The sequence below is a fragment of the Chenopodium album genome, chromosome 5 (genome assembly GCF_948465745.1).
Source record: "Chenopodium album chromosome 5, dcCheAlbu1.1, whole genome shotgun sequence".
Lineage (NCBI taxonomy): Eukaryota > Viridiplantae > Streptophyta > Magnoliopsida > Caryophyllales > Amaranthaceae > Chenopodium > Chenopodium album.
The window spans coordinates 5,645,666-5,666,857 of record NC_137838.1 but is presented as its reverse complement, the minus strand read 5'-3'; the positions used below and the strand labels follow the sequence as shown (position 1 = coordinate 5,666,857).

At 32.8% G+C, this 21,192-nt stretch overlaps 3 protein-coding genes and 1 non-coding gene across 4 annotated transcripts; all 4 read right to left on the bottom strand.

Moving 5' to 3' along the window:
* Positions 1–2,887: 2,887 nt before the first annotated feature.
* LOC145631370 (S-protein homolog 1-like) lies at positions 2,888–3,316 on the bottom strand. Its single transcript, XM_081683439.1, has one exon. It carries the CDS (start codon positions 3,314–3,316, stop codon positions 2,888–2,890), a length of 429 nt encoding a protein of 142 aa, XP_081539565.1.
* A 2,663-nt stretch (positions 3,317–5,979) lies between these two features.
* On the bottom strand, positions 5,980–9,484 carry LOC145631369 (WAT1-related protein At5g13670-like). Its single transcript, XM_081683438.1, has 5 exons — positions 9,303–9,484; positions 8,901–9,017; positions 7,784–8,039; positions 6,178–6,329; positions 5,980–6,073 (listed from the first exon to the last, which is right to left on the bottom strand). The coding sequence occupies exons 1-5, from the start codon at positions 9,482–9,484 to the stop codon at positions 5,980–5,982; spliced, it is 801 nt and encodes a 266-aa protein (XP_081539564.1).
* Positions 9,485–16,909: 7,425 nt separating this feature from the next.
* TRNAL-UAG (transfer RNA leucine (anticodon UAG)) lies at positions 16,910–16,989 on the bottom strand. Its single transcript has one exon. It is a non-coding gene; the product is annotated as a tRNA-Leu (tRNA).
* A 1,907-nt stretch (positions 16,990–18,896) lies between these two features.
* Positions 18,897–20,252, bottom strand: LOC145631657 (homeobox-leucine zipper protein ATHB-12-like). Its single transcript, XM_081683789.1, has 2 exons — positions 19,666–20,252; positions 18,897–19,582 (listed from the first exon to the last, which is right to left on the bottom strand). The coding sequence occupies exons 1-2, from the start codon at positions 20,041–20,043 to the stop codon at positions 19,232–19,234; spliced, it is 729 nt and encodes a 242-aa protein (XP_081539915.1). The 5' UTR covers positions 20,044–20,252; the 3' UTR covers positions 18,897–19,231.
* Positions 20,253–21,192: the final 940 nt, after the last annotated feature.

Genomic DNA, 21,192 nt, shown 5'->3' with positions numbered 1-21,192 from the left:
TCTTGCCATGAGTTTTAATATATATATTGATGCTATGGTATAATTTAGCGACGACACATCATATATTCATATGCCAAATGGCAAAATTGTTAACACGTGGCAAAACATCATATCTTGCCATGAGTTTTAATATATATATTGATTGATATTGATATTGATATTGATTATTAAGTCCGATGCACTTGTTTTTTCTATGTACAACTTAATTACATACAAATACAAGTGTTATATTTCGGTCTTTCAAATATAGTGGAGCCAATATTTGGACCCAATATGAAGAAGAGGTTGTTATATACACCGGGAATACCGTACAACCTTGAGTATTAGGTGTATATAACAAATTCTAAATACGAAGAGGGGACGGGTGAAAATATTTGGTGAAATTAGTAGAGCCATAATGAAAATAAGAGAGAGAATATGAAATGGGAAAACAAGTATTAATTAAAGTAGTTGCAATTATTTTCTGAATTAAATTATGGAATATTGAAAGTATAATTGACGAAGGAAAAACACAATCTAATGAGAGTTCAAGAGAAGAGAACAAATCGAGGGCTTCATTATGGTTGTTGGTATTGTACTATTTTAGGTAGGGTTGTTCATCGGTCTAAGACTAAACTGAGCCGGGCTAGACCAAAAACCAAAAATTAGAATTTAAGAACCATAAACCGGACGGGTTAACCTAAAACTGAACCCGAAATAGACCGAAAACCGGTCCAAAACCCAGACTAGACCGCTTTGGACTGATTTTTATGAAAAACTAAATCCAGTCCAAGACCGGTTTTTATAGAGTTTTGGACCGAATCGGACCGAAAAAATCTTAACCAGAAGATCAAATCGCCTAATTCGGTCAAGTCCAGGTCATTTTTTGGTCCTGGACGATTTTTGAACACCCCTAATTGTAGGAACAGGAGGAGAACACTCAAATGAAGATGAAATTGGAAGCCAGGTTGATAACGTAAGTAAATTGTTTTGTTATTAAACTTTATCAAATGAACAGAAATTGTGAAACATGGAAAGCAGTATTTAGGGGTGTAGTGTCGAAACCCTAGAAATTGAAATGGGGTTTAGTGTCAAAGTCCTAGAAATTAAATTGACATTTACAATTTGATAAGAAATTGATAGTACATATTTGTGCATATAATTTATAAATGACGAAATTTAGGATGATTTGGGGAGGGGGGGTTTGAGTCTTTGAGATGAGTTCGGAATCTATACTAATATATTAAAAGGCGTTTCTAAAAACGTCTATGTGCCACATAGACTCCTCATTGCGCCACGTCATATACTCAATTTCTTAATACTACGCCATGTAATCAACTCAATTCTCCTTCAATATGGGTGAGAAAAAAAAGTCATTGTTTAACCATTTAACTAATTCTCACTTATGTTACAATCTTGCACACAAATTTATGTTATACTACAAAAGTATTAAAAACACATACAAACTATTAAATGTCTTTAAAAAAATTAACAGTTGCATAACTAAAAAAAGTAGCAACCGGGGCAACGCCCGGGCTATACACTAGTTTTTGGTTGAAAAATGTGTTGTTTGAGATGCTTAACAATGTCATTTGTTTGCTTTGTAGGCAGTTCATAGAGGCATTGAGTTTCTTGATTTAATTTGTAGTTTATACCAATGATTAATAATACCAATTGATTAATAATAAATTAAAAAAAGTTCGAAAGATAGAGGGTTGTTGATGGAGATCGATTGAGTGGAGTGATGCATTCCGTTTTTCAAATGAAGTGGTTTCTATTTATTTAATATCAACCACATAAGAAATTGTATTATGGTATTGTTTGTTGCAATTTAAGTATATTAAAAGTGTTGATTAATTAAAACAAGGTTGACAAGCTAAATGGAACGTGTATGTTAATTCAAAGTGCAAGTATTTGTTATTGTTGTTTATTTAGAAAATGGTATTTAGCGATCGATTGTTTTTCATACTTTCTCCGTGTCTATTTCAGTTAGCAAAAATAATTTTAGTTCAATAAAATTAATTTCAATTCAATAAAAATAATTTAAGTTTATCAAAAATAATTTCAGTTTAGTAAAAAAATAATTTCAGTCCAGCAAAAGTAAGGTAAAGTGAACGGGACCTAATAAATACTTCCTCCGTTGTTTTTACTTGACTCGCTTTGACTTTTACACTATTCACCACCACTCCTTTGACCTTTTTTTGTGAATAATATAAAAGGAAAAACATATTTATGTGTGGGGTTTTAATTTTTTTTTTTTTTGAATTCGTCTCAATAAGTATTATCATAATATATAATTTTTACTTATGAAGAATTAAAGTTATTAATTGTTAAAGTTATTAATTGTTAAAATTTTGCATTTGCAAACGTGATAAAGGAAACAATTCAAGTAAAAAAGAACAGAAAAAGTTACAATTTATATTATATATACATATAAACTAACCATGTATTGCACAACAGTCTAATAAAAAACTAGTTATTACTCCCTCTGTCCCTTAATGATAGTCCCTTGTAGACAATTTACGGAGTAGTGAAGTACATTGGGTATGCAAAAAAGTAGAGAGAGAAAGTAATAAAAGTATATGGAAAAACAAATTTTAAATGGGAAAGTTAAATTTGCACAATTATTGTCGCAAATTAGAGGTAATTTTTGTAAAAAAATTAACATTCATGATTGTTGGAAAAACATATGAGGTGAACATTTTAGGACTACATACTAACTCCGTTTCATATTATATACAACGATATGAATAGAGTATAGAAGAAAAATGTCTAATCGTTGCAAATAATATGAAACGGAAGTATTATATCACATAAAGTGAGGTTGGTACAAAAGAGAAATTTAATACTCGGTAATTTTATTAATAATAATTTCATTAATGATACATCATATTCATAAATAATTGAGTTAGCTCTCCCATTTGGCGACTAGCTCATCGGCTTTAGCAGGCGCATTATACAAGTTAATTCCATTATCTAGAGCATGCCAAGTACAGTCTTTGTGACCATCACATTTATTTAGAAAGCCAGCATCAACATGAAATGCATCAAAATGAGCATGACCTTTACTAGAGGTGGCATCACAACTATAGAGCGTAGTTAGTGGAACGTTTACTTTAAACGTCCAATGAAATTCTCCGCCGTTAGCTGCAAGCGTCTGTGATCCAAGATCATCATCCTTGGACTGACAGTGAATGGTAACAGATTCACTGGAAATTTGATTGATTACATGCACAGTATATTCTTGCTGACAATTTACACTTTTTTGGCTTAAAACAAAAACACAAACTAATGTGACTAACAGAAGAGTAGGGGATTTTTTGTTGCTATTCACCATATTTGCCAAACTTGAGTTTTCTTGTGTGTTGTATCAACATTCATCAACTTCGTTTTATAACCATTTTTTTTTTTTGGTTGTAAAATCTTTGATCTGCATTAACTATAGGATAAGGATTTGATTCGCATAAAGCATTGATTTTATTTGATTTAGTATATATTTTCTATAAAAGTCATAATTATACTTTCAATTTATATTTATTTTACTATTAGGAAAAATTTATAAGATTGATTTGATCGATATGATTTGTAGTAATTAATTATTTGATTTTCATATCATGTATATATATATACATATACATATAATTGGTATATATAATCTATATCTATCTATCCTTAGTATTTAAAAACACAAACCACAAATCTATACTAAGCCACATGTCACCTCTCTTAATCCATTCTTTTTAAATTTTCATTTTAATATAAAAACAAAGTATATAAATAATGTTTGAGTCTTTTAATCTTTATGCATTCTAAAACTTACAAATTTAAGTAAGAAAATTAAGTGTTTCATAATTAATATGATAAATTAAAGTTAAACTAATTTGTGTTCATTATATTAACAATAAAATAGTCTTTTCATATCCTAAACTTAAATATAACTTAAACTAATGTGTCATTTCATGCCCTACAATATCTATGTATATATATCTAATATAATCCCACAACAACACTAACACTTTTCAAGAAAAATAACCTATGTAACAACCCGTGCATCGAACGGGTCAAAAGGCTAGTTTACTAAAATAGAGAAAACATTTAGGATTTATTTGATCGATATGGTTTGTAATATTTATTAGTAAAAATATCTTACCTATCTTATATGATTTGTAGTAATGATTTGATTTATATAGGATTAATTTGATTGATATGATTTGTACAATTGTACTCCAATATCCTGCTGATTTTATATGATATGTAGTATTTATTTGATTTACATGTATATACATACAATTGCTATATGATTTGTAAGTAGTAATATCCTACCGATACTATATGATTTGTATGTAGTAATGATTTGATTTACATGCATATATATAAAATTGTTATATTTGATTTATATAGGATTGATGATCAATATAGTTTGTAGTATTTATTAGTCTAATATCCTACTGATCTTATATAAATACACTAGTTTTGTGCCCCGTGCGATGCCTGAGTTGATGAATAGATGTGTTTTTCTGACGACTTGTTATCTAGTAGGCATGTAATGACTAATAATAATGTTGGTGAAAATGTTCACTTTATATATTAAAAAAAATAAAAAAATACCAAAAAATAAACTAAATAAAATAAATGTTCAAAGCACGTCGGAATGACCCGAATCCAAAACTTTGGGCAAGGGTTGAATATTTCTTGACTTATAACCTGGAGTGACTCAATCCAAGATGTTTCATGACCCAACCCTAATTGACAGGTATCCATTCTATTAGATTGTGAAGTACATAATTTAACCGATTAGTATATATTATAAATGGGTGTTTTACGCTTTGAACTACTTCCTTCGCTCCAAAAAATATTGTGATATAAAAAATAAATTTATATGATAATTTTTTAGAATTATAATCATATAATTTTTTTTTTTGAATAAAATTATAATTCAATTTGTACATCTAACATTTTGGTATTTAATCCATAATAAAACTGTATTTTTTTTATCGTATGAAGTCTATTTAAATCTATCCAACATGGCACGACACTTGGCGAAAAGTTGGAACGCCAAGTGTCGCAATTTCGTGAACTAGCTAAAAGTTTAGCTCTATATATTAGTTACTAGATTAGTAATCGTACTGGCTAAAATTTAGCTCTATATATTAGTTACTAGATTAGTAATCGTGCGATACACGATTTAAGAATTTAAAAGATATTTTTATTATTATTATATTATTAATTAATTAATGATTTTACAACAAATCATATGAAAGAGTTCATTAATGCGTTTTTAGTAATTGATACTCATACTTTTATTTATTTTTTAAAAAATAATCTTTTGAATATTTGAATTTATTCGTTAGAAAGATAAGAAATTGAAAAAATAATGATTGAAAAAAAGATGACGTCATAATCAATTTTGAAGGAAAATTTTTTAATTGAAAAATAACATGTATACAAAGATAATGTCAGCGGTTTTAATTTTAGTAATAATTATTATAAATTATAGATATGATAGTAAATTAGTAAGTATTTGATTTACATGTAAAGTCGGTATTAAATTAGGCCATACTAGTAGAAAGAAAAGTCCAACTGGTCTTATATGATACTAGTATTAAATTTGGAGTATTGAATTACTGGCCCAACAGTGATATACTTTTTTTTTGAATAGGCCCAACAGTGATATACTTTAGAAAATATAATTAATAACCTCATAAAAGTATAAAACTAATACTTGTATCATTTTCAATTCATAAAAAGAGTAACATTACGATTAATTACATATAAAAATAACAAAAGTAAAATTTTGATAGTTTCATAAAATACATTTATTGAGAGTGAGGGGTAGCTCAAGTGGTTAGAGTTTTTCTCCCGGTTCCAAGAGATCTTGGGATCGATTCTCACCCCGCCCTTGTGGCTCTCTAAACACCAAAAAAAAATTAAAAAAAATAAAATAAAATTGCATTTCTTCGTTTGAACAGGCTATTAATTCCTAAACTAATCCTAAACTTATCAAACTTCCATATCGTTCTGTTGAGCTTCTTCCTTATTTTTAGCCCACAAAACTAAGTAAACGCCGCCAGCTATTATTATTGCTCCTATGACACTGCAAAATATAAATTTTAGATAATTTATTTATATATAAGAAAATTACAACAATTAGAAATTTTTTAAAATGAAATAGTTGGTAGTATATAGTTATATACATACCTTCCTATATATAATTTCTCATCCAGGATGAGAGGGCTGAAAAAGGCTACGACGAATAATGTAACCGGACCAAAAATGGAAACAAAAAATGGTCCTTTTTTCTTAATACACCAATTTGTAAGGACCATATTTATCCCCGAACCGAAAACCCCCTACAAATAAAAAAATATAGAATTAATCATGTATTTTATTATTATTATTTTTTTTTTTGAAGCAAATGTGATTTATTTAAATTTTACCGCAAATAGTACAATCAACCACATCAGAACTAGGCCATCGTTAGCTTTGAAGACCCAGGTGTAAGGCAATCGCCCCTTGTTTCTGATGAGTGTAAAAAACAGACACTGAATGGCACCATTTGTTACAATTAAGGCACTAATGCTCAACTGGTCCGGAAAGAACACCATGATTTTTGCCTAATTTACCCAATAAAAAAGTAATTATTATACATATTGGCTAATTAACAATAACAATGCCGGCTAAGGCCCTATACAAGTTGGTCCTTAGCAAAGGCCCAATATATTAAACGGCCCCAAATTAAAATTCAAAATACCTGAACTGTACATAATACTTCCTCTGTTTCTATTTAGTTGACACGTCATACGTTCAATTTAGACACACATATTAAGGAAAGGAGAGAGAGTGAAAGAGAATGATAAAGCAAGTGGGACACACTTAAAAAGCAAGGTATAAAGCTAACTCAAAAAAGAAACGTGTCAACTAAAAAAAAACTTCTTAAAAAGGAATACGTGTCAACTAATCAAAAATGGAGGTAAGTATTAAGTAGACTATTATGGCTTGGTGGTAAATATATTATATATAGTCTGAGGTTCGAACTCTCTTATGTAAGACACTTTTTAACATTCCTATTATGGCTTGGTGGTAAATATTATACTATATAGTAGAGTACTATTTATCACCTTTTAATTTAATCAAATTCTCCCTCCGTTAATATTACTCGCAATAAAGGGGTATTATTTTCACATAATTTTTTCACTACAATATAAAAATACAACATTATCTACGTTGTACATGTATGTGTTTCACATATAGAGTATTTATATATGATTGTATATTTGTATACCATAAATTCTCTCTAAATTTATTTTTTTTAAAAATCTTAAATGTTTATATCATTTTCTTTGTGTTATTACCAATATGCTAAACTCTAAAACAATGTCATAAAAACAGTAAATAGCCCCTAATTTACTATGCACTTTATAATAAATTAAAGGCAACAATTTAAGTACTATCATAGTAAGATTATGAAGGCAGATGACCACATGACCATAAAAGTATCATGTTATTCATTTTCTCTATATTATTACCAATATGAATGTCATAAAAACAGCACATATCCCCTAACAATATACTTCGTATATAATACACGGAGGACTACAATCGTAAGATAGATTATGATTTATGAAGGCAGATGACCGTAAAAGTATCATGTTATTCATTCTTTTATATTACAAATACTTATTACATTGCGCTTTTTATTAATTAACTTAGTGAAATTCCAAATCAAACTGGAATTCACTGCTAGTCTACTACTACATATTTAAAAATGTAAATAATGTAGACGATAGTTTTAACATTTATATACCTGGATGATGCTCGACGCGGATGCTGTAACACAGCTTAGTACAGCCAAGAAGAATCCTAGGATCTCTTGACGAGGAGCGCTCGGGAGCCGGCGACTATGATCGGTTTTAGACCGATAATTATCGTGTTGCAGCGAGGGCCAAATCTGGATTACATGACCCTTGCAAAAGCTCAGGATCATGGTTCCAGATATGGCGATCACGATGCCGGCTATTTTTGATTTGCAGAGCCAAGTATGGATTTTAAAGCTCTCTACCCTATGTATACAAGCAACAAAATTTTATCAATTCATAATTCAACATGCTCATTATAATTGAAAGAGCATCAATTGAACTTTATTAATTTCAAAGTTATCTGATTGAAGGGAATTTATAAATACGTAGTAATGAAATTGACTTTTAATTAAATGATGACTAGTACAACTTAAAATGTTATATCAAGAGGTATATCAAACAAATTTTTTAATCACTAAAGGATAGAAAATCACCGCAAACCCAACAAGCTAATTAATACTACTTATAAGTTTAATCTCATCAATGAATTAAACAAACAAGCAACAAGATATTAACCGCTGTTTCCTAATATTCACAGTTCACTAAACCATAAAAAACTTAAGTTAACCTTTGCTCATAAACCACTAAAACCTACTGTTCCATGGTGGAACCGAAATGATGATCATGGGCGAACTCTAAGCATCTAAGTTAATCAGAGCATAAGAATTATTAAGAAAGTAAGAGAAATAGAGGGAGAGGGAGAGTCATACCATGTGACTTGCGCATTTATAATACTTTGTAATGTTCTTACTTTTTTAGGTCATAGGCTTGGGCTAGTGGTCTTTTTATTAACTAGCATGGTTCATTGGTATACTTAAGGCTTTTTATATTAAGTAATGAGTTGGGTCATTATATATCCCGAACAACAAGCTACCTTTTCTTCATAAATTCAAGAAAAAAAATTACCCAATTCGATTCAACTAGAAGAAAAATTATAGTAGTGACTAAATGTTCAAATTAAGAAAGGGCATGTGATTTTTGTTTATCCTCTTACCTTATTGATTGAAAAAAAAAAAAAAAAACCCTTTACAAAAAACAAATTAAGCAAAAATTAGAAGAGGATACCTGATTATAACGGCCAATACAAATGTAATGGCAGGATATAAGTTCAGAATGGCAATTGTAGTGGTGCTAGAAACCATCTTCAAGCTCACCACGTATGCATTGTAACTTATTGTCCAACTAGTAAAATTTTCAACATAAATACTTGTATTAGTGAAATGCTATTTGTTTATGTTTATGAAAAAAATTATAATTTTGAATGTAATAAAGAAAAAATGTAACTTACCCAAGAAGGCCGCATAAGAAACTTAATCCCATTACTTTCCAAGTGAGTTTGGATCGATCTTGGGGATTTTTTCTCCTTTGAAAAAAGATTTTTTTTTAATTAAAATAAATTAGTGACGGAATACTCTTAAAAAAATACACAAAATGAAATAAAGTAGATTGTGATCGAAATGTGCTTACCATTCGAAGATGACAGCCGATGGTACTAGGAATATGGCTGCGATAGTCATAGTATATGCAACCATATCCTGTATTTTAAAATTTCTCTCCTCTATGTATGCGTATGCAAGGGCGATCACGGCTAGAATCAATTGAGCCGTGATCATTGCAAGTGTTGCCGCAAAATCAATAAAGAGGGTCATTTCTAAAAATTAGAAAACATAAAGAGTAATTAGAAACTAGTTATTTTAAGAGGTAAATATTGTAAATGCATGGGGTGCTCATAAACTAGCTAGTGCATATGATTTAAATAATAGTACGTAGTATATAATAAGCACTCACATCAATAACCCATAGTCCCATATAACCTAATGTATATGTCCATAATTAAATGTTTAAGACTTTAAGAGTAAAGAAATGGTGGAGGAGATGGTGGGAGTGTTAAGGAAGGAGATGAGAAAATGACGACTTTAAGGTCTTAAAAGTAGTATGTACTAATGGCTTCTTACTAACTTAATAAAGATAAATTAACCTATATTATATTGCGTTATTAGTTCCCAAAGTCGTATGCTATATTCAGATTACATCCAATTAAAGCAAATATGAAGTAAATGTTAGTAGTATATAGGATCGATCAAGAATAAAAGGTGTCTTTAGCCAACCATTAGGGTATATTTTCTGTAACTTTATTATTATTACTCTTTTAGGGACTTTGACACACAACAAAGGGACTTAAAATAATGAAACAACATGACATAATATTTTAAAAAGACATCACTTAAATATCATTAATGTTATAATGTATCATTTTATATCCTGTCAAAAAAACGTATTATATTATATTAAACCTTGAAAATACATGATTAAATATATTTCCGAAATTTTACTTATTTACTGTGTAATTTAAGAAAAAAATGTTATAAATTAATTATAGCTAACATTATTTCAGTAAAACTCAAGTAAATTGTAATGTACGTACACTAATAAAATTTCTTTTTAGCTTTTGCTAGGAGGTTTAACATGTCGAAGAGAGGGTTTAGACCTCCCAAGTAAACTAGCCAGGTTGACGTTAGCCACTAACATTATGCAACTAACATATATAAGATAAAAAAAAAATGACGTGTATTCTTCTAATTGGTCATTTACATATTTAAAAATATTTCCCAATTTAATTTGTTTCATGCCCTAACAATAATATATTGACTTAATCATGCATGAACTCAAAAAAGTCATTTCAAATTCACCACAATTCAATCTGAACCCTATATATGTATATATAGCAGCCAATATTTTACGTACCTCGGTTACAATTTTACAAATGCCACGTAGCGACCGGTGGCAAAGACGGATAATTTTTGAAGTACGTGTATAGTATTACGAATGCCCTAGAGGAATGCTATTTTTTAAGAGTTATGTTTTATGAGAAACTCTATTTTTGAAGAAGGAAAAGAGGGTTGTATGCTTGTATCTTTTGAGAATGAAGAAGAAAAAAGGATCCAAAATGCAGACTTTTAACTGTGATTAATCTTGGTTAGTTTCTGTAACTAAAACTCTGTTTTTTTTTTTTTTTTTTTTTTTTTTTTTTTGGAGCGGAGAGATAAATAAAGTGAGAGAGGGAGAAGAAGCAATGAGAGAGTGATTAGAAGTAGGTAGAAGCAAACTCCATATAAATAGAGAAGTGAGACGTAAAACCAATTTACAAACAACTCAAATCAAGTAATTAATTAGGGCTTGTTCTGATTTACTGAACTAAGCTGAGCTGAACTAAACTAAACTGAACTGAATATTTTCTGAGAGAAGGAAATTAGGAACTGAAAATAAGCCGAAGAGAACATACCCTTAGTATGTAAAGTGAGGAAAGGTAGAGGCAATAATATAAGGGCCATTTTTGGTCAATTGATGTCAAAACTTCATAAAATTGACTATTTGAACCAGTTTCAAGTTATAAAAACTTAAATCTATGTAAATTTGGTAACTTATAAGTGTTAGTGACATTGTTTGCACAAAAAAAATGTATTACAGCATTTACAGGCAAAGTAGAAGTAATTATACACATATTTTGGGCCATTTGGGTCATCAAACTGACTTTTTAAACTCTTTTAAAGTTATAATTAAAAACCTAAAACCATGTATATATTGGTGGAGTGAGCTAAATTAATTGCCTGTAATTTTGATGGATTACCAAAAAGATTGAATGCTTAAATATTCAATGCATGTATGACCTACTTGACAGTAGTAGATATCATGATGTATTATTGTGTATATTTTGTATTCCCTCCGTCCCTTAAAGAATGACCCATTTGACCTAATTTTAGTCCAAAAAAGAATGACCCATTTGTTTTTCCCAACATCTATTAAAATCACAAAATTACCAAATATATCCTCAAATATTTTTGTCATGTAGCTCCTTCTCCCTATTTTACCCTTGTATTTTTCAGATCTTTGTGCCATCTCTCTAGGTATTAATTGCAAATTATTGTTGACTTGTGTTTCCCATACATTTGTACTTGCAAATTAAGTTTATTAATACCCACAAAATCAACCCAAATGGGTCGTTCTTTCGGGGACGGAGGGAGTACTTGTTATGGAGTGGAGTACTCCAAATATCTAATGAACTTAGCTTGTATATTATGGCATGTTATGGAAGAATAAGCAAATTAGTCAAAGTTTCAGCCTATTTTGGTAATTCGTAGTTTCGTACGTTGTAGAGTCAAACAGCCAAAAATATGATTGGTAGAATTTATCTAGCTTAAAAATTAAATTAGAGAAGGTTTTAGATGATTTTGTTTCACGTGAGTCCGGTTTATAATGCATACTGCCATCCCCTACCCACTGTCACTGCCTGGCCCATGTCGACGACCGACAACCTTTTCCCACCCATGCCGTGACGCCGGCGACCCTACCCCACCCATACCCGACGCCAGCGACACTGCCTTTGTTAAACCACGGAGAAGTTGAGCGGATGTCAAGAGATCGAACATGGTGAGCACCCCGTCGGAGAAGTTTGAGACAAGGAGGGGAAGAGGTTTTTAGTGTAGAGAATAATATCAAGAAACTATCTTGATATTATTCTGAATCATATCTTTGACTAATAAAGATATTTATGGGAAATAGCATCAAATTAGCTTCGTAGTTTTGTGTAACTGATATCTTTGATTTAGGTAGTTATATTCCTTAAATCACTCCACTTGATTAGCTGTAATTTATTATGTAATATCTTATGTACTTAATTAGTCAATAGCTTGCATATATATAGGCTGTAATTTTATACAAAGAAATACAATTGCTTATCTCTTCTCATGGTATCGGAGCAGGTTTAATCCAAACCTCAATTTTTTATTTTTTTTCCTGCCAAAACAACCCCTTCATGGCTTTATCTAACAACATTGTTGTACCTCCACATCCTCTTGTTATAAGCCTTCAAACGCAAATGAGACATACTACTATGTCTGCCCCAACTCATACTACAACACCCCACGCTCACATTACAACAATCGAAAATGCTACACCTCACACAACTTGGCTCCTTGACACAGGTGCTAGTCACCATGTCACCTACAACATGTCAAACTTAGCCTCCCTACATCCTTATGTAGGATCCGAGGAGATTGTCATTGGCAATGGCACTGGCATTCCGATCACTCATACTGGTTCTCTTACTCTCTCTACTTCTTCAAAATCTATTCATTTATTGAATGTCTTATGTGCACCCACTATGACCCGTAATATTATTTCTGTTTCCCAATTATGTTCTGACAACAATCTTGCTATTGAGTTCTCTTCCAATTCCTTCTTAATTAAGGATAGTCTCACGGGGACACATCTTATCAAAGGTCCAATTACACAAGGGGTTTATGAATTATCATCTTCTTCAAACATCCTAGCATTATCTACTACTAAAACTCATGCAATAGATTGGCATCATAAACTTGGTCATCCTTCATTAGCTATTTTCAAGAGTCTTGTCTCAGATTATAAGCTTGATGTCCCTGCTAGTTCTTTTTCTTTTAATTGTGATGCATGCCAATGTAACAAGAGTCACAAGCTTCCTTTCAACAAATCCACTTTACATTCTCATGCTCCTCTGGACATAATTTACACTGATTTATGGACTTCACCAGTTTATTCCCTTGATAATTTCAAATACTATGTTGTATTTATTGATCACTATACCAAGTACATTTGGTTTTATCCTCTCAAAAACAAATCAGACACAAAACCAGTTTTCATAAGATTCAAAGCCTTAGTTGAAAAGTTTTTTGATAGGTCTATCAAAATCTTATACTCTGATAATGGGGGAGAATATGAAGCATTAAACACATTCTTAACCATAGATGGGGTATCTCATCTCACTTCCCCTCCTCACACACCTGAACATAATGGTTTTGCCGAGCGTCGTCATCGCCATATTGTAGAAACCGGACTCTCTCTTTTGTCCTATGCTCAATTGCCACTTACCTTTTGGTCTTATGCCTTTACCACGGCATCTTATCTTATTAACCGGCTTCCAACTCCTACTTTGTCAAACAAATCTCCATACCACAGCTTATTTGGAGATTTACCTAATTATCTCAAATTAAAGAGTTTCGGTTGTTTGTGTTATCCATGGCTTAAACCATACACTAAACACAAATTAGAGTCTAAATCCAAGCCTTGCATTTTTATTGGGTACTCTAAAACTCAAAGTGCATATCATTGTCTAGATCCCATTTCTAATCGAGTATACACTTCTCGTCATGTTCGATTTGTCGAAACTGACTTTCCATATACTCGGTTATGTGCACAAACTACTTTAGAGCCCATTCCTAATACAAACACTTGGTGCTCACTTACTATTCCCATCATTCCCACTAATCCCACGCAAATTCCTACGCCTAACACATTACCACAAAATTCCTCATTACCTTCCACTTCGGGCCCACCTACAACTCCATTACTCTCATCCACATCAGACTCTAATTCTACCACTACACCCTCATCATCACAATCCATTTCTATGCCACAACCCACTACTACTCAACAACCTACATCTCCACCCTCCTCTTCCTCTGAAGAAGAATCATCTCATTCTAATACACAAGAGTCAGAACAGCCCACTGCACCAACCAATATCCTCCACCAACCTCAACCTCCATCGGGTATCATAACTCGATCTAAAAATAATATTCACAAGCCAAACCCAAAGTATGTTAATTCAACCTCCGTAAAAGGAAAACCCGTAATACCCAAAACAACTTCTCAAGCACTTAAAGACCCATTGTGGAAGAAGGCAATGGAGGAGGAAATTGCATCAATTTACAAACTTGAAACTTGGGATTTGGTGCCTCCGGAACTTGCCCGCAACATTGTTAAATGCAAGTGGGTATTTCGGATCAAATACACACAAACTGGTGCAATTGAGCGCTACAAGGCTCGGTTAGTAGCCAAAGGCTTTCAACAAAGGTCCGGTATTGACTACACAGAGACCTTTAGCCCGGTTGTAAAACCGGCAACAATACGCACTCTTCTTAGTCTTGCGGTCTCACAAGGTTGGAACCTTCGTCAACTTGACATTAATAATGCTTTTTTACAAGGTACATTGCAAGAAGAAGTGTACATGTCACAACCACCCGGATTCATTGACTCTAAATTTTCTACTCATGTTTGCAAATTAAAGAAGGCCATTTACGGTTTAAAGCAAGCTCCACGGGCATGGTACACCGAGCTTGCCAATTTTTTACTTGGATTGGGTTTTAAGAGATGTGTCTCTGACACCTCTCTATTTATTTTGCATCATACTACCACTCCTATTTATCTCATTGTTTATGTTGACGACATTATTATTACTGGTCCAAGTGCAACTAATCTTGACATGTTTATCAAGACTTTGGCAAGCAGGTTTTCTTTGAAGGACTTGGGTCAATTGTCCTACTTTCTTGGTGTTGAAGTCATACCCACATCCAATGGTTTATTTTTAAACCAACAAAGGTATATCATTGATCTCCTTGAAAAGATGGGAATGCTTGAATCTAAGCCAACACCCACCCCCATTGTCATCACTCATACATTGACTGCCAACTCGGGTACTACTCTTGATGAGCCCAAAGATTATAGAGCTGCTGTTGGTAGTCTCCAATACCTCACCCTAACTAGGTCGGATGTTGCCTTTGCTGTTAATAAACTATCTCAATTTATGAATCGACCAACGACGGAGCATTGGTCGGCACTCAAACGCCTAATGCGCTACCTCAATGGTACACTTGACAAAGGCATACACATCTACAAAAATTCACCTCCTATCCTTCATGCTTTCTCCGATGCGGATTGGGCAGGTGATAAAGATGATTTCATCTCAACAATGGGCCATGTAGTCTTTCTTGGTCGTACTCCCATAACTTGGTGCTCCAAAAAGCAAAGGTCCTTAGCTCGATCATCCACCGAAGCAGAGTATAGAGCAATTGCTTCCACCACTGCTGAAATCATGTGGGTTCAAAACCTACTCACTGAGATGGGCATTCTTATAAATAATACTCCAGTTATATACCGTGACAATCTAAGTGCCACTCACTTAAGTGCAAATCCGGTCTTTCACTCCAAGATGAAGCATTTGGCTCTCGACTTCTATTTTATTCGAGAACAGGTTCAAAAAGGTTCTTTGCGTGTTACACATGTACCAACCGGTGATCAACTAGCTGACTTCCTCACTAAACCACTTTCAAGACCGCGGCTCGACTTGCTACTCACCAAGATTGGACTCACTGACCCGCCGACGGTCTTGCGGGGGCATGTAGAGAATAATATCAAGAAACTATCTTGATATTATTCTGAATCATATCTTTGACTAATAAAGATATTTATGGGAAATAGCATCAAATTAGCTTCGTAGTTTTGTGTAACTGATATCTTTGATTTAGGTAGTTATATTCCTTAAATCACTCCACTTGATTAGCTGTAATTTATTATGTAATATCTTATGTACTTAATTAGTCAATATCTTGCATATATATAGGCTGTAATTTTATACAAAGAAATACAATTGCTTATCTCTTCTCATTTAGGGTTTTTCGTGGGTGGGTGAATGTTTTCAGGGGAGGGGGGGATCGCTTTTCGGGGAAAAAGGATCGGCGGTAAAGGGTGGGTGATGTGCGACGAGGGCCGGCGAGTGAGGTTGGATGGTCATTGGGTGGTGGGGTGGCTGGAAAAGGTTTCAAAGTGAAGAAAATAGGAGGTTCCATACTTCTATGGTGGTGGTGTGGTGGTTTGTTTCCTTCTGTTTTTTGTAAAACAAGCAACATTATACTCAGAATGGTTTTTCATTTCATTCTCAAACAGCCCCTTAATGATTTTGTGATGAAATTTTTTATATCATGTGACGTGGAATTTTTCTCATGGTAACGGGCGCAGGCAACCCTTTAAACTTTTTTTTTGGGTAAGGAAATATGGAAAATACTTGATTATCATGGGGGTAGAGGATAAGGGGGTAAAATATGCAACTACAATATTCTGATGTACGAGTAGTATTAAGAATTTTTATTTCAAAAAAAAAAAAAAAAAAAAAAAAAAAAAAAAAAAAAAAAAAAGTAGTATTAAGAATTTAAGATAAAGTTTTCAAAGAATTTAAGATAAAGCAAAAAAAAACATACGAAAAATGACAGCTGTGGGATTTGAACCCACGCCCTTTCGGACCAGAGCCTAAATCTGGCGCCTTAGACCACTCGGCCAAACTGTCGAATGATAAACTATTTGCACAAATACAATACAAAGTATTAAACTTCTATATTTCAAGATTCCACCGACAGTGAGAATATGAAATGATGTATTTTGTCTCAAATTATGTGGTGCAAATTATCATCTTAATTTACAGTAAACTGCAGTCACTATCATCTTGCCAACACAACATTATCAATTTCAAAGGTATTTACTAGTTTTCTTTTGTTAATTTTTAACAATTTGTTTCTTGTTTCTTGCTATTACAAACCTAATCTTGCTTTAATATTGATAATAATGTTGGTCAATTGTTTAATTTTAAATTTACAGTAACTTTAATTAATTGCCCACTTGCTTGATTCTAGTGATGTTTATTTTTAGCTTTCACTTTTTTTTGTTTAATTTGTGTTTGTACCCCTTAATTGCTTTTGGCCCTTTAATTAGTATTGGATTTTAATTAATTTCTCAAGGACCCCATATTACCTAATCCATTGTATGTTTCTTATTTTAATTTGTCACTGCTTTTGGGTCCCTCATTTTGATCAATTTCTTGATTTTAGTTATATTTAGTATAGGTAAGTTTTGGCGATTTTGTATCATATGATCCATAACATGGGTCAGGTATGTTTTAGGAGCAAAATTGGAGTTCATATTATAGTTATTTTGAGCTAATTTAAGCTGTATCATCTCATTATGCTGAATTATAGATTTAATTTATAAAGGACTGCATCTACAAATTGTAAATCATATATCTTCATGCGTTTTTCATAAATCAGCCATTCATCTAGCTGAAGTTCATCTTTGCATATAACATAAAATCCGATTAATTCCGGGTTGTTAGAGATTGTTTTACTTCTTAATATTCGAATCGGGAGGGAAGCTTTAACCAATTGAGCTATCCCCTCACTCTCAGATTTAACCTTAGCTTATAGACGTTTTATATCATAAGTTTTTTTTAGTCAGAAGTTGAGTGTGGAAATTTGACATTGTTTATATTAAATTGACTAATGATCCTAAAGTAGATCATTTTTCAGACTGTGTGTCTATGTATAGAAAGGTCACATTAACAAATTGAAATTCTAGAGTAGAATATTGCAAGTTGAAGTAAGACATAGAAAATTGCTTGATCCTGCTAGTTGGTGTTTATTTAGCTTTTTATATCAACTGTACTGCTTGCACTCGAAAGATGCTGCAACATGATACTGCTTTTTAGAATATGCCTTGTTGTGTTACTATATGGAGGCACGAGCTTGGTGTTTCGCGGTATCTTGCATACTACTATACATACTTTCATGAGTAGTTGGCTTGTTGCTGATTTTATAGGTAACACACCTCATTCATTTTTGCTTGAATCGTAGTTCCCGCCTTAATGTGATCAATGATATTAATTTCTAGTATAGGCATACCCAGGCCATGCTCTGAGGACTAAAATTGTGAAATGAATGACATACATAATTACATATCATGAAGATAGCATACAATATTACAATGACTAGAAGACTAAAAGTCCTCTGTTCTTGCTTCAGTTGCTTAAATTCCATTATCAAGGTTAAAGTTTTTCATGAAACTTTTTGACAAAATACAAAGAGAAAAAAATTAGTTGCTTTAGGTGTGTCTCGATTATTTTACTTAGTACTCTCCATGGAGGAAGATATTCATTAAAGTACTTTTTTCGCTATTCGCAATTGTGTGGTCATGTTGTTTGTTTTTTATAAAATTTGGTAGAAGATTGATCAGGAACCTAAGATATGTCTCACTTTGTTGTTCACTTTTGTGTGCTAACTTTCTGAGTCGTCTGTACTTGAGGCTCCTGATCACCTGATGAGTAAATTCTAGTTGCATTTTGCGGACTAATCTGAGGATTTTGTAAAAATTGAGTTATACTGTTATAGTATCATCTCTGTTGCAAATATATATGAAACTTATAGATTCATGCTAAAATTGGTGGATTATTCTCTAGAAACATTTCACTAATTTACAATCTATACATACTGAATTCTAAATGTTTTCTACAAACTAGCTCTCTCATCTCTAGTCAGACACAGAGATGCTCACACAATCATGCAATCACATAAATAACTAAACACTGCACTTATTTTTGTTGTTGTCAGTGGCATCGCCTAGCTACCTGCCTACCGTTGTTACCCTCTAAGAATCAGGGCCTTGGTTGAATGCCATCTGAACTTTCGTTGTTATCGTCTTCAATTAAAAGAGCAAGTTTCTCAACACATTCATTTCCTGTCACTTTGTTTTAAACAGATGCATCAGGTCCAGGTATCCCACCAGTGGGAAGTGGTACTTGTCGGATCAAAGAGACTCCCGGCATCAAAGCTGCACCATTTCATTGGTGATATCAAGGAACCATCTATGTGCTCGGTTACTTTCAGAAGTTCAGGTTCCTCTTGCCCCAAATACGCTATGTTTCCACTTTTATCATCGTCAGAGTAAAGTGCCCCTTGGTTGTCCATTTCTTCCTGTAAGCTGCTTGATCTTGCTGTTATTCCTGCAACAATCTCACCATTTTCTCTGCTCATATCTTGGTCGTTGGCTTCAATATCCTTGCATACATTCTTTCTGTCATGCGATTTTTCTAAAAGACTACGTAGTTCCTGCAACTGTTGAAAACAGACTGTTAGTCTGCATATTCTACTGCAGAATATACTTGAAAAGTTAGGGAGTATAGCAGAAGCAAAGATACCTGTTCTAGCAAGGACTCTCTTTCTTTTTTGATGCCTTCTAAGCGAACTTTTAGATTATCATAGTTGGATTTGAGCACTCTGTAGTTCTTCTCAATTTGCTTCGACTTCCACCTAGCTCGTTTGTTTTGAAACCATATAGCCACCTGTCGAGGCTGCAGCCCCAACTCTCGAGCCACTTGCACTTTCTTCCTTGGCTCAAGCTTAGTTTCCGATTCAAATATAGTTTCAAGAGACTTAACTTGCTCGTCGCTAAACCTCCTCTTGTTCCTACTCCTCCTCTTCCTTGATGTTGGTAGCTCATCTTCGCCACTCAAGGGCTCAACCTCGATATCAGCTTCTGTTGCCTCTGGGGAGGGCTCTCTTCCTTGCATCATCATATTTCTTTTAATAAGTGAAAACACTCCACTCTCAACTCAAAGTACTTATGATCATGAATTGAATATGTTTTAGAGTCTTGTATAAGAGGACATGTTTGGGGATATATAGTCAGCCATGTAAATAAAGTAATATTATTGTCACTTTCATGCTAATAGAAGGTTTTTAATGATGGCTTATCTAAAGCCAATGGGGCCAGTTATCGTAGGAAGCTTTCTCACTCATTTGTGGAGTATATCATATATAGGTACAAATCTATATAATCTTCTTGCAAATACAATAAAAAACCACAAATGTTATTAAATTAGTAATAATACATAATATCATCTTTCTGTTATTTTTACTTAATATTACTTATGTACATTTTTATGTATTACTGGTCAACCCTATTGTTGGCATGTGTGGGGTTAATTGATCTAACTGTGTCAATTATTCTACAACGGATGAAGTATAATTTTTATTTTTTATTTTTATCATATTCATAGATTGAGTTGGCACGTGTGAGGTTAATTGATTTAACTGTGTCAATTATTCTAAAACGGATGAAGTATAAATTTTATTTTTTTATGTTTATCGTATTCACAGATGGAGTCGCAGCTGTATTAGCTTTTTGAATACGTTCAACGGCTATTATGGGTGCAGGTATGTTTGCTTGTTGATAGCAGACCCACCATAGGATGGTTATGGTTTTGGGAGTTTTCATATGAAAAAGACAGGAATGTGATTTTAGCGTCTAAATATCTTCGTCTCTGAACCTCTCATAGTGCAGCAGTTGGTCCATTCTCTATTTACCTCGTCTACTCTAAAGCGCCCACATTTTAACCACCATTGTCACTTCGATTTACTGTGGATAAGAGAGATTGTGAAAAGGGAAAGATTTTGGTATGTGAATTTCCTTTACTTTTAATGGCCAAAGGTGAATTGATGTCTCTGCTTTCTAGCTTAGGTGCTATTCTTTTCGGCTTATTTTAAGTTCAATTTAGTTCTGTTCCTAGTTCCTAATTTCGGTCATGCTCTCATCAGATTATTTTCAGTTCAGTTCAGCTATTAATTTCCTTCTCTCATAAAATATTCATTTCAATTCAGCTCAGTTCAGTTCGGTTCAGCTCAGCTCATTTCAGTCAATGAGAACAAGTCCTTCCTTCTCTTAT

What these genes read in the sequence shown, in the direction of transcription:
- LOC145631370 (XM_081683439.1), bottom strand. Translation starts at nt 3,316, where the DNA reads ATGGTGAATAGCAACAAAAAATCCCCTACTCTTCTGTTAGTCACATTA.
- LOC145631369 (XM_081683438.1), bottom strand. Translation starts at nt 9,484, where the DNA reads ATGACCCTCTTTATTGATTTTGCGGCAACACTTGCAATGATCACGGCT. An exon ending in CCGCGTCGAGCATCATCCAG is followed by an intron (nt 6,330 to 7,783) that starts GTATATAAATGT and finishes TTTTATTTGTAG; the next exon opens with GGGGTTTTCGGTTCGGGGAT. An exon ending in GAGAAATTATATATAGGAAG is followed by an intron (nt 6,074 to 6,177) that starts GTATGTATATAA and finishes TATATTTTGCAG; the next exon opens with TGTCATAGGAGCAATAATAA.
- LOC145631657 (XM_081683789.1), bottom strand. Translation starts at nt 20,043, where the DNA reads ATGATGATGCAAGGAAGAGAGCCCTCCCCAGAGGCAACAGAAGCTGAT. An exon ending in GAGAGTCCTTGCTAGAACAG is followed by an intron (nt 19,583 to 19,665) that starts GTATCTTTGCTT and finishes TGTTTTCAACAG; the next exon opens with TTGCAGGAACTACGTAGTCT.